Below are 13,336 nucleotides of genomic sequence, written 5' to 3' on the forward strand. Positions count from 1 at the left end.
ACCTATATATCATACATAAAGACAGACTATTGGCTAAAATGAAACTTTTATTTAACCCTTAACAGTCGGGCCCCTTGCCGCACCTTAATCGGTCGGAGGGGGGGGGGGGGGCGTGGAGCTAGAGGGCTAATTTTTTTGTGCAAGTTCCCTGTTTTTACCTTTGTATTTAGGTCATATTTTACTTAAAAATTTCAAACGGCAGTAATTTTTTTTTTGAAGCTAGAAATTTTTTTTTTTTTGCATAAAATGTTTATCTTTATGTATATTTTATATTAGAAATATCAAAATATAAATTTCAGCGGCCGCAGCTGTACTTGGCAGCTGCCAGCCGCCGCAGTCGGCGGGAAACGGCGGCGGATCTTTATGAAATTTTAATACGTTATATAGACATGTAAGAAAAGCTTAGGTTTAAAATTTAAAGTTAAACATTGCGGCCACAAGAGCCTTTTAAAGACTTCAAGAGACCTGGAGGATAAGGACCTGCAGGATCATACCTGGAACCTGAAACTAGAGGATATTTTAGTATTTTGGTAAGATAAAGGGCTTTGTTTAAGTCAAATTATATTTTAGCTCTTTACCTGGCTGACCCTGCCAGGTTTGCTGGCATCCTGTGCCCGCCAGGATGGAGATTTTCAAAAAATTCTAACACTCAGTTATGTGTCATACCCATACTTAAAAAGTCACGCAGTTTGGGCTATTTATCTTTCACACACAGAAAACAAGATAGAAAAAACCGGAGGAGGGGGCGTCCCCCCCCCCCCCCGACCGTTAAGGGTTAAATAAGGGTGACAGCATCCATAAGTAGCAAAGCACAAAGAGACAAAGTCAGTTATAGAGCAGATGGTCAATTGCCTAAATAGATAAATAGAAAATTTAAAATTACAAAACCTTTAAATACATAAATATAAATATTATGAGGCTTATGTAGCATGGCCGAAAGACCGACGAAGAAACAAGAGGATGTCTATTTTTGTATTTTTTTTGAGGAGGGGATGGAGTTAATATAACTACGATAGAAATTCCCCAGAGATTAATAAATTTTTAAATTCTCTATACTTTTTAGCAGCGAAGCTACTCTATAATTTGAAATGTCCGTCTGTCCGTCTTAGTTTGGGGGAAACGTGATTTTCTCGTCATTTCAAGAAAACAACTATGTCGGTCAGACTGCTTTTAGGCTATTTTGTATTTTTCACATTTATTTTTTCAGTTATAGATATCAAAATTAAATTTCCAGACTTTTTAAGAAAACATCAAGGGCGGTCAAACTGCCTTTTTGCAGGTTTTTGGCTATTTTTATATTTTTCACATTTTTCCTCATATCTTTGGTATTTAAGGTCCGATTTCAAATTTTTTTTGTTAAATATATCAAAATTAAATTTCCCGTTGTTTTGAGCATCCAGTATGTAATTTACTTTGACCGTCAGTCTGTTAGTCATAGTACTGATATATAAGTATTAAAAAATTTAAAACAAATGTTGAAAAGGTTTCGTGATTTTTCCCCAATATACATGTTTTTGACAACTAATCTTTAAATTGTTATACATAATTTTTGTGCTTCGCTACTTATGGATGTTGTCATCCTTGTTTATTTTATTTTAATGAAAAAATAAGAATTCCTTGCTAAGTTTAGGAACGAAGACTACATACGGACGGAACAATTTAATGATAGGCTTGTAAAGTATCATAGATTCTAAAGAACAAAAAAATGTTTTTCAATTATTTTAATTTGATTTACCCTGTAATTACTAAAATTGAAAACACACATTTAAATAAATCACATTAGTAACTTTTTTTCATAATTTTATTAAATTTCTCACCTCTATACGAAATTTGAAACAGTGTGTTTCTAAAATGTTGCAAATAATACCTTATTTACTTTAGCAGAACAATAATTCAATCTTAAAAAAATTGCATAAAGAAAATCATTTAATGATTTGGTTAAATCAAGTAAGATTTAATATTATGTTTTATAAGATATATTTTTTCGATTTTATTGGTCAATTGAATTTGAATCGTCGAAAGTGTACCTACAGTTTCCTCGGTGTTTCCTTATCATATTTTAGAAATTTTATGTATAAACGATTTATACATTGTACATTCCAAATTTTAATGTTTAAAATTTTGATTTTTTTGAAGTTTAAAGCTTTTTTAGCTAGTTGTAAATTAGGGTGGGCCCATTTCACCCTTTTTTAATTTTTTAGATTTTACTGTTATCATAAGTTGTGGAAGTCATATATATGTATGATAAGCCCCATTCAAGTTTCAAAAGTTACTTTGCTCTAATGGCTGTCGGCGCGCGGGGGGTATAAAAAGTGCCCACCCCCTTATAAAACCAAAAATTTAAATTCCTTCAAATACAGGCATGTTGCATATCAAAATGACCGCATTGAAATGCTGATTACGAATCTGAAAACCGTTTTGAAAAATATTGCTCCTAGTTCGAATAAGATCTCATTAAGTACCTAAAAACAGATGATTTGGTCAAAATTGTTCATTTTGGTAGGTTATTTGAAAATCATTTCTGACTGAATCAATATTTTTCAAAACGGTTTTTAGATCTGTAATCAGCATTTCAATGCGGTCATTTTGATATACAACATGTCTGTGTTTGAAGGAATTTCAATTTTTGGTTTTATAGGGGGGGCGGGCACATTTTATACCCTCGCGCGCCCGTTGTTTTTGGATTAAAAAACCTCTTTCAAGTTTCACATGTTTTTATACTGGCCCAGTAACCCTTGCCAATGTCTACTAATGTGAAATTCCAAAATCGACCCACCCTATTGTAAATATTGAGATATGATGAGAAACCGCCGAGGAAACTGTGTACACTTTCGACGATTCAAATTCAACTGACCAATTTAGCTGTTTTACAATTTTTTTTCTCCATTTTGTGAACACACGGCTACCGAAATTATTTTGAACTATATGACCCTGGTTTAATAGATTTCATAGAAAAACAAAAATTTAACAAAAATTCAGGGAAGAAAAAGATAAAGCAACTGATAATACAAATCCTGAAAAATTTGCATCTTCCAATACTGTAGAAATATGGCATTTAATTAAAATTTAATTAAAATTAATTGATTTTGTTAATAAAATTTATCGCATCGTATTAAAGACAGATTTTCGTAATTATTAAAAAAATATGACTTCAATTTTATGACTTTTCATTTTAATATTTTTCTAATTTGTCTGTAAAACTATGCTATACATGCTTTTTCATTATGGTTGAGAACCGGTTCTAATCCAATGAATATCAATCGATTTCCAAGCCATACCGGAAAACTACATACGATGATACGGCTATCAACATAATTCAATATGAGACTTACATAACATGATCTATCAATCACTGCAAAATATATCTATCGCTTCAAAATCCACATCACATCAAAGATCAAAATAAAGAATTTTCTCTTCAATTACAATATCCCTGAAAAAAAACTTGGAAAAAATTACGTAATGTATAAGTACATGTTTTAGACATTCAAATATTTTTTATTTCAATTAATATATTATTATTATTTAAAAATCTAATTGTACTAGACGAAATTTTAATATATCTGAAGTAAAGTACAAATCAATATCTATCTATCTATATCGACCTTTATATATATCTATGTATCCATCTAAATATCTATATAAATATCAATTTATCTACTTATCTCTCTATATATCTATTTATCTATTTATTTATCTATCTATCTATCTATCTATCTATCTATCTATCTTTCTATATATCTATCTATCTATCTATCTATCTATCTATCTATCTATCTATCTATCTATCTATCTATCTATCTATCTATCTATCTATCTATCTATCTATCTATCTATCTATCTATCTATCTATCTATCTATCTATCTATCTATCTATCTATCTATCTATCTATCTATCTATCTATCAATCTATCTATCAATCTATTTATCTATCTATTTATTTATCTATCTATATATCTATCTATCTATCTATCTATCTATCTATCTATCTATCTATCTATCTATCTATCTATCTATCTATCTATCTATCTATCTATCTATCTATCTATCTATCTATCTATCTATCTATCTATCTATCTATCTATCTATCTATCTATCTATCTATCTATCTATCTATCTATCTATCTATCTATCTATCTATCTATCTATCTATCTATCTATCTATCTATCTATCTATTTATCTAACTATCTATCTAACTATCTAGATTTAGTACACTGGCTACAGCTCTGGAAATGGCTGGTATGATAGATATGTTTGGTGGAACAGCTAGTTGCACACTCTTTGCACCTACCAATGATGCTTTTGAACAGGTACCGAGTTGAGTTTTTATTAACAGAAAGGTCGTCTGCGTTTCAATCAATCAATTAGACTATCAATAAAATTGTTGACCAATAATATTGATTGATTGATTTATAGACAGGCTATATATTTTACCACAGTGAATACTGGCTTCTTATTGGTTAATTGTTAATTTTTTATGACGTCATAGTTAGACACTTTTACTGTTTTCGACAGGCGAACTTTTTGTCATTATACTCTGAAGTTTAAATGACTTAAAGTATATATACTTCTTATGGCTACTCTGTCAGACGTATAACATTAATAATAAAAGAAAGAAATTTCCATAGCACATAAAAATACATAATACAAGACTTTTGTTGGTTTATATAGGAATGGTTGTTATTGAGTGAATTTTTAAGTCTCAATGATTTACACAACTATAAATCATGACCATCCTGAAGGCCAAAGGATAAAAACAAACCTTGCCGGGTCAACCAGGTTTCAAGATTTATGATTTTATCAAAGCATTTAATTAGGCCAAAGTAATAATATATAATAAACAGTAAATATACCAATAGGAAGCTTTCCTAAAAAGTAGCAAATAATATATTTTTCTTTCGATTGCAAAACAGCCTTTAATTTCTAAATGGACAAGGACAAACACATTCACAAACATCCACCTACTTTAGTTTATTTGTATTTTTTTTAGATACATCAGTTTATATTGTAATTGACTAATGTTGAAATGTGTACTGGCCTATCAATGGTTATTTGTATTGTATGGCGTCATTTTTAATTATGCACTATAAGCTGCTTTTGTTTAGATACCAGAGAATGAGTTGAATAGCCTGTTAGGGGACGAAGAAAAACTTATTTCAACATTGAGTAGACATGTTTTACCAAAGGTAATGTCTTCCCTAAAACATCCGTAAGATGTCATATTCTTTTTAAAGTTAACATTTGTTTCTTTTACATATAGGTCCTTAATCTAGACAAAGATTTAGTAATTTTAAGAATTGTTGCTTTGATGCAAGTAACTTTATTTCTATTTTTCATTACAATTTTTTTAAAGTGACAACCAATAGAATTATGTATAGCCTTTATAGAAAATATATATTTTCGTATAATATTTTATGCTTTAACCCTTACAGATCGGGCCCCTATTCCCACCTTAATAGATCGGGGGGGGGGGGGGGGTCATCTTGACCCCCCCCTCTATCTCGGCTTCTGTTACAGACGTAAATTTTTTTTCTTTTGGTTCATGTGTATTTTTAGAGAAAATTATTTTTTCTAGTCATAGCAGTCAGGCCGCTCCTTAGCCGCTTTTTAGCGGCCAGCTGCTAAATTTTAAAACAGCTGTAGAGCGGCAAATTTTGCAGCTAGGATGACCAAATTTTAGGACGAACTTTTATTTTTCAAAATAAAAAAATTACTTTTTCTGATCATCGCCAAAAAACGGCAAATAACGGAAACCGCCATTTTCGGCGGTTACGGCGGTAAAACGGCGGTTGGCGGAGCCAATTAATATTTATCTGTTTATAATTGCTCAAGGATTTACCAAAAAAGTTTATAGGTCTCTAGCTGTAATAGAAGCCACGATATTTATGATATATGTCTGTAGTAAAAGCCGGACAAAAATCGGTCATAAAGTCGGTCAGGGTGCGGTCAAACGGTCATAACACCACTTTTCTCATAAGGTCATTGATATCTCAGTATTCACCAAAAAAATTTTAGGTTTCTACCTTATATACAAAGTCATAATGTAGAAATTAAGTTTATTTAGATTTTTTTTTAAATTTTGGTGCTACCCAACCGACTTTGACCGGACACCACGACCGACACAGATTAGATATCCTAATAAAATCAACTCTTGCCGACGTATAATTACTAAACTTAAAAAGTCATGAAGTCACAACTCTCTATCTTACCTACAAAAAAATGACATTGAAAAAATAGAGGGGGGGGTCAATATGACCCCCCCCCAATCTTTTACTTTTTCTATTGACACAATAATCATGGTTAGTCTTGATTTTTTCACTATCCAAATTACGCAACAAATACAAAACAATTTTCAGAAAAAGCCGTCTGGATCATTTTTGGTTGGGGATAACAAGGAGAAAACTTTGGAAGGAGATTACATTGTTGTGTCAAGGTAAGCTGCAAGCATTGTATTGTCATCCTTATATAAGAAAAAAGAGGTTTATTAAAAAAAATGGTATTGAGGAGGTTTGATCCTTTCTTCCCTCAATTATAAGTAGTAGCTATTTTTAAAAAAATAATATTGGTTTATGTTGATCCTATTTTGATGTAATTTAACAAAAAAATATTTCATATACATATATTTTTAAAATTGTTACAAAAATAAAAATCACGAAACTTCGATGGTTGAATCTACGATATACATTACATAATGAGTGATTTTTAAGATCAAATCTTTATTTGAACCCTAAAATCTCATTTTTTAGAAAACCTTAGGCTAAACTCATTGTTTGAGCATTGTAAGTTAATGCAAATTACAATTAAAAATAATAATTCTTTACCAAATATAATTATTTGCTTTGAGTTTTGATAATCTGAAATACAGCATTAAATTCACATAGCGAAGCCTATCTATAATTTGAGTCGGTCTATCTGTCCTTCCGTATCAGATAGATCTTTTTCATTAATTTAGATAATTATCAATTTATAACTTTGCATGATGTTTCCTATAACAGTTAAGGTATAAAAGGTACGATGTCCTTTTACAGAATCCTGTATTCAAGCAATTTTGCAACAATCTATGTACAACTTTTTAAACTTACAAATTAATGTTCTTCCTATCCAATTCTGACACTCTACAAGATTTGTTGTCATTCCTTCTGGTTTAAGATCTTTTACGGAGGTTGTCATTTTTGTAATTCATTACAATTTTCAGACACTGGAGACAGATGAACGTGAACTCTAGCGAGGGAGCAGCCTTTGTCACTGAACAAAATGTCAGGGGAACAAATGGAATCATACACGTCATTGATAATGTTCTCTTTAAATCCCAACAGGACAACAACAAGGGGGGTAAAGACCCCCAAAATGGCAACCAGAAGCCTGGCAATGATGTCCACCAAAGACCCGGCACCAAAACTACAACTAAAAAGCCATCTACCGGCCAGAACCAGCCAAATAGCTGGAACAATGGACACAAAACTGCAGGCAAAAATGGAAAGAATGACAATAACGCCAATCAGCTGCCACAATATAACAGTGGACAAAAGAGCGGCCAAAACGGCCATTTGAGACGACAAAAATCGCACAGTGGCGGCAGCCAATCGTCCAGAAACGGAAGGCGTCAGCCCAGATATCAGCGGGGACGACAGCAAACCCGCCAAAGACCACAACAGCAGAGCCAAAGAAGGCGCTACCAACGCCGTTATAGGTACTAAATGCCGTTTCTTCTTAAAGATTTACCGTTTTAGATTCTTAATTTTTATATAGTTGCATATTTTGTATATGATTAATAGTAGAGGAATAATTTATTTTTCAGTGTCTTTTCCCTTCCTGGTAAAAAGGGAATGAAATAACCAAACACATTTTTTTGATGTTAATGATAATTTGTTGATTTTTAAACTTAAATGATATCTTAAAGTCAGGATTCTAATTATAATAATCAAAATGTACATTTCGTATTATGTGATATTTTTATGCTTTATATTATTTAACTTTTTTTATGTGGTTTTGTGATTATAGACCAAATAAGTATAACTATGTTTTTAAAAGTTTTAATATTCATTTGATTTTACATATTTAAAAAAAAGAACAGTAGACATAAAGGCAGACTGATAGAGATACAAAAATTGTCATATGAACAACAGATCTATAGTATAGATGTAAATATATGCAGACAACTACCTCCCTTCCTTTTTCAAAGACCGTTTTCGTCTGCTTCTAAATCATTTTCTGCTACTTAGCTGTGTTAATATAATCGACACCATTGGTTGATTTTCAATGACCAAATAGAAAGGTTACACAAGGCGGTTGCGATGGAGAGATACAGTTTCTTTAACCCTTTCTCCCTCTAGTGTTTTACTCTAATATATGAACGGTTAAGATTACAAACATACAGATAAATAGATTTACATCAACTCACTTGTAAAAATATATATTTTAAATTGCTCGTCAGACAAAAAGCACTACGAAATATATTTAAATATTTGTTTTCATTAATAATTAATTATTTTCATTTTGTAAGCAAAGTTTACATTCAATTTGACCTTTTATACCAAAACCTTAAATTTGAATGTGAAATTAAAAGGATAGTTAAATTATTTAAAAGTGGTTATATTATATAAAATAAAGTAGTAAGGTATTTTAGTCTTTAGCGAAGGATCTCACTCACCACTGAACCAATACGGTTTTTCTTTACAATGTAGCTTTCATAGGTCCTGTTAAGGTTTATAGCTATTTTTAGAGAGGAACCACTCTACCCCCCCCCCCAAAAAAAATATCCCTTTCCTTTTTCTTTTTGAAACTAAAAAAAAATTGGTTTATGAGTTCGAATTTAAGCCTCAGTTATTTCTAGTGCCCCTAGGGGCCTCTAGGGGCGTAGTCGATAATTGTTATTGGCACTTAGAGTCATAGATACTTGCTTTTTGAGCAAGTTGTATAATAAGATCAACAGATAAGCTGCGGCTGAACTCCATTAAGTGGCTAGTAGCAGCCGTATCAATAAAACTTAACCTAAGGCAATCCTATCATACAAAGTAGTAAGCTTTTTTCTGTCTGTAGCGAAGGATCTTGCTAACCACTGAACTAATATGGTTCTCCTTTACATGGTAGCTTCTCATAGGTCTTGGGTAGGTTTATAACTGTTTGGGGGAGGGTACTACCATCCTCCCAAGAGAAATCGTCACTAGAAAAAATTATCCACACCCAAAAAAAACTTCTTTTAAAAAATCTAAATCAAGAAATTGGTTTATCAAATTCGACTCTCCCCACTTCAAATGCCCCTAGAGGCCTCTAGGGGCGTAGCCGCTAGGTATTTTATAAAGAAACATAAGTATAAGTAACAATTAACATTGACTGAAATAAACCTAAATGCAAGTACAATTTTGGATCAAGTCCCTCTTTTTTGCTGATATTGTTAAAAGTTTGAAAAAAAAATTAAAAATGATTAAAGTTAAAGCTCATATAAAGTATACAAAGCAAGGGGAGAGTATATCTAACGTCAGGGTGTTTGTCACTCTATAGATATTGAACTTCAATCTAGTATTTAAATAAGAAAATATTTAAATTCAAGTAACTATCTTTTTATTTTGGCAGATTTTAAACCATTTACATAAAAAGTATGATCAACATCCATTATGGCTTTAGTAGAGCAAATTACCATTATGATTTCTGACGTATAGAAATCTAAATTGAGTGTCTAATAGTGTAGAAAAAGTCTTTTAAAGAAGTAAGCAGGGGTATGAATTGTTTCATATACCAAACAATGCTTCTCGTGATAATTTTTGTGGAAGAGGTTCTATTTCTGATTTGTTGAATTCTAGCGACTGAGAAACGTATGTAGCTGAATAAAAATCGAAAAAAATGAAATGGCTGGTTTTCAAAATATAGCAGCGATGGAATTTTTATAATAAAGCTCCATTTAATGTCTTTTGAGTGCTAAGATTATTATGGGTACAAGATTTTGCAGCTGGTCATCATAGCACAGCTAGCTGTTTATATAAAAAGGCAGCTTTCAAAAAAAAAAGTAATATGAATAGAAGTGGGGTCCTTTGCATTCCACACAAAATAAAGGAATTTACCATTATATGATCATGATATTTTAGAAAAACAAATTGAAATTTTATATTTGCAGCATCATGTAAAAATTGTAAATGTTATGTTACAAAACAAAATTAGAATTATTCAAATTATTACTATAGTATTACAATGGATGTTTATAATTTTTTCTGGTTAGGTTAAGTCAGAGAAAGTTGGGCATCGCATGGATAATACCAGTTGAGATAGAGCGTCTCATTGTTAGAATTACCCGCAAGGGTTAAAACATGTAATTTTTACAAACTAAATATAAAACAAATTTAAGCAGGGATCGGAAGCCTCACGTAAGCCGCGCATAAGCCTCAGTTTTAAACCTGCTTGTGAGCAGGAAAAAAAATTTCAGAAAGAAGGATTGTCTGCTAAAGAGCCGTTTTATACATCCAGCTGAATTTTATTGTGATAAAATCACGATTTCACTGAGGCTTACACGCGGCTTACGTGAGGCTTCCGATCCCTGAATTTAAGTGTAGCATATCTTTAATCACATTAACGATTGGCTTGAAAATAACAAGAAAATAAAATTTCAATTGATAATAAAAGTTCAAGGAATGAAAAAGTTGATTATATGCTTGAATTAGAAAAAAATGAGTGATTTCCAAAAAAGAGTAAATTTATATAAAATTATGATTGTTTTTTTTATGTTAAAGAACAGAATATTGGATTTATTTAGATTTCCCCCAGGAAAGGAGAGAACTATGTGCTTTAAATAAAACTAGAACCCAAAGTTGGCTCAAAAACTTTGGGTTCTTTTATTACATAAATTTCTTTCAAATCAATCAAATCAAATTTTATTTAACCTCTAGATCCGACAACCACTGATCTTGGACAATTCTCCGCCATCAGGGCAAAAATAATATTAAATAGCAAGATATAAAATACATATATCAATTACATTATATAAAACATGATGGTTTATTATTTATTACCCATCTATTTATCATTATTCATATTTTATTACATTTTTAATAATAATAAAGCAATTGCATAGAATTAAAATGATAAAGATTAGCGGATTTTGCCCTGTCAAAATAACCAGGTGCAGAAACGTAGCCCTAAGGCTGGAGCACGCCCCTGTTGGTGTTGGGGCGCTATTGCTGGCCAATTATATCGACTTTTGATTTGATTATACACTGTTATCAATCAATATAATAATCCGCTGTTGTGCTTTATTGAAATCCCTACACCCCCAGCTTTCTCGGTCCGCCGCCGTCATCAGGTATCCCCCTACCGCCATGAAACGTCACCAGATGCATGCTAAAAAATAGGTTAATACAATTTAAAGGTCCTAAGACCAATAAACAAAAGTTATCAGTAGAAAGAACGATCACCGGCTTGAACGAGTCCCATTATGATATTATTATTTTTCGGTTAAATAGTTCCATTAACTAACCCCTCCAGAGAAAATTTTCTTGAGGAGAACTATTCGGTGAAGTAAGTTTCATTTCAAGGAAGTAAATTAAAACTGCATGAAAACTTTAAGAACTTAAGACTTAAGACTTCATGAGGAATAAGGATTAAGAATTATGAAAGATTAACGTGGAGAAATCTTAATCGAGAAGAAAAACTTAATCGAGGAGAAAATCTTAATCGAGGAGAAAATCTTAATCGAGGAGAAAATTCTAATCGAGGAAAAAATCTTAATCGAGGAAAAAATCTTAATCGAGGAGAAAACTTAATCGAGGAGAAAATCTTAATCGAGGAATGAGATTTCACGAGGAAAACAAAAAACAAATAAATGGAATAAATTAAATAAAATGAAATGATTAGGCCATAAGACCGATAAGTACATCAAATATTAGTTAATTGTTTAATTGTGTATTAGATTACCTAAGAAACGTTAAGAGTCTTAAAAATTGTGAAGGGAATTTAAGTACCTAGGTACCTAAAAAAACTAAAATTATTGCTTAATATTTTTAGGCAATCCAACCACAAGAATCTCGAAATCAACATTTGAGTGGATTAGTAACCATTGGCTGTAATTCCGTCCCGTCATGCCCCGCATCAAGTATCTTTCCTGGATGGATTCAACTAAAGAAAAAGGAAAAAGAATGAATTTTCACTTTGAAACCTATCCCTCAGTGAGCATATGATTTGTTCTCTGAATGGAGTAAGATTTTTTTAAAGATGTAAAAGAATGAATTTTCATGTAAAATACCTTCCTTCAGAGAGCATAAGATATCTTCCCTGAGTGAATTTGTTGGTAAAAAATGCAAAAAGTACAAAAAAAGTGAATTTTCATATATAAGAGAATTATCCTTCCAAAAAAGATTCGCACAGTGGGCCAAACTGGACAGAACCACTTACCAATGTTTCCTCCTCCCATCCTCAATATACTAAGTATCCAATCTCGTTTTTCCTGCAAAAAATAAAATAGTTAATAAAGTCTTATACAGAGGCAACACAGTTAACATCAACGCCCAATCCCCCCCAAGCGCGTCAAAAAAATGGTGATAAAATAATAGGTTATAATAGGTTATAGCTTATCACAACAAAAGTTACTCAATTCTGTTCAACAAGTAGTTGAATATTCTTTTTTTAAATAATTTGAAATCTTGGATTGATTTGAGTTCTTCAGGTAATGAATTAAAGATTAATGGGAATTGAATTAAAGGTAACTTAAAAATGTAATTTTTTGTTGTAATATCTACATTAAGCTCGTCCCTGTTACGGGTATTGTACTGGTGTAACTGATGCCTATACTGCCATGTTCCATCAAAAATGTCGGGCTGTTGCCCATTCAAGTATTTGTGCATAAAAAGCATGATATGGTAATCCCTAAGCTCCTTGAAAGGTAAAATTCTAAGTTGTTTAAAAAGTGGACTGCTATTAGCAGTACTGGAGCTGTTGGTGATTATCCTTACACACTTTTTTTGGAGTCTTTTTATGATGTTACATTGGCTATCAGTTACACCAGTAAAAACAATGATGCTATACTCTATTATACTATGTATGTAACTAAAATACAACATCTTAAGATGTTGCATATCCAAAATATGTTTCATGACACGCAAGGAGTTGATGAACACTAGGAACATCAACACCCCGAGGAAGCTGCCCTGCAAGATGCCAATGAGAATCTCAACCAAGCTGGAGGAGTACACCCCTCCAAAGTATACTTTCTGCTTACGACCACTAAAATAACTACGGAACCAGTTCAAAATATTGCCTCTGATTCCATAATGTTCAAGCTTAGCCAATAAAATATCACGATCCACTAAGTCGAAGGCCTTCTTGATATCAAGTAATACAATGCTGCATACT

General features: G+C 31.8%; 1 protein-coding gene across 1 annotated transcript in view; it reads left to right on the forward strand.

The window, feature by feature from the left end:
* The window catches only part of LOC145324351 (uncharacterized), a 9,550-nt gene extending 1,519 nt beyond the window's left edge, over positions 1-8,031 (forward strand). Inside the window, exons 3-6 of the mRNA XM_080166958.1 lie at positions 4,206-4,311; positions 5,107-5,187; positions 6,358-6,434; positions 7,197-8,031. Coding sequence (XP_080023084.1) covers positions 4,206-4,311; positions 5,107-5,187; positions 6,358-6,434; positions 7,197-7,698 — 766 coding nt within the window. The 3' untranslated portion in view covers positions 7,699-8,031. The remainder of the gene's footprint in view (positions 1-4,205; positions 4,312-5,106; positions 5,188-6,357; positions 6,435-7,196) is intronic.
* The last annotated feature ends 5,305 nt before the right edge of the window (positions 8,032-13,336 follow it).

This window comes from Acartia tonsa, chromosome 7, assembly GCF_053477335.1.
Source record: "Acartia tonsa isolate MP-2025a chromosome 7, ASM5347733v1, whole genome shotgun sequence".
Taxonomy (NCBI): domain Eukaryota; kingdom Metazoa; phylum Arthropoda; class Copepoda; order Calanoida; family Acartiidae; genus Acartia; species Acartia tonsa.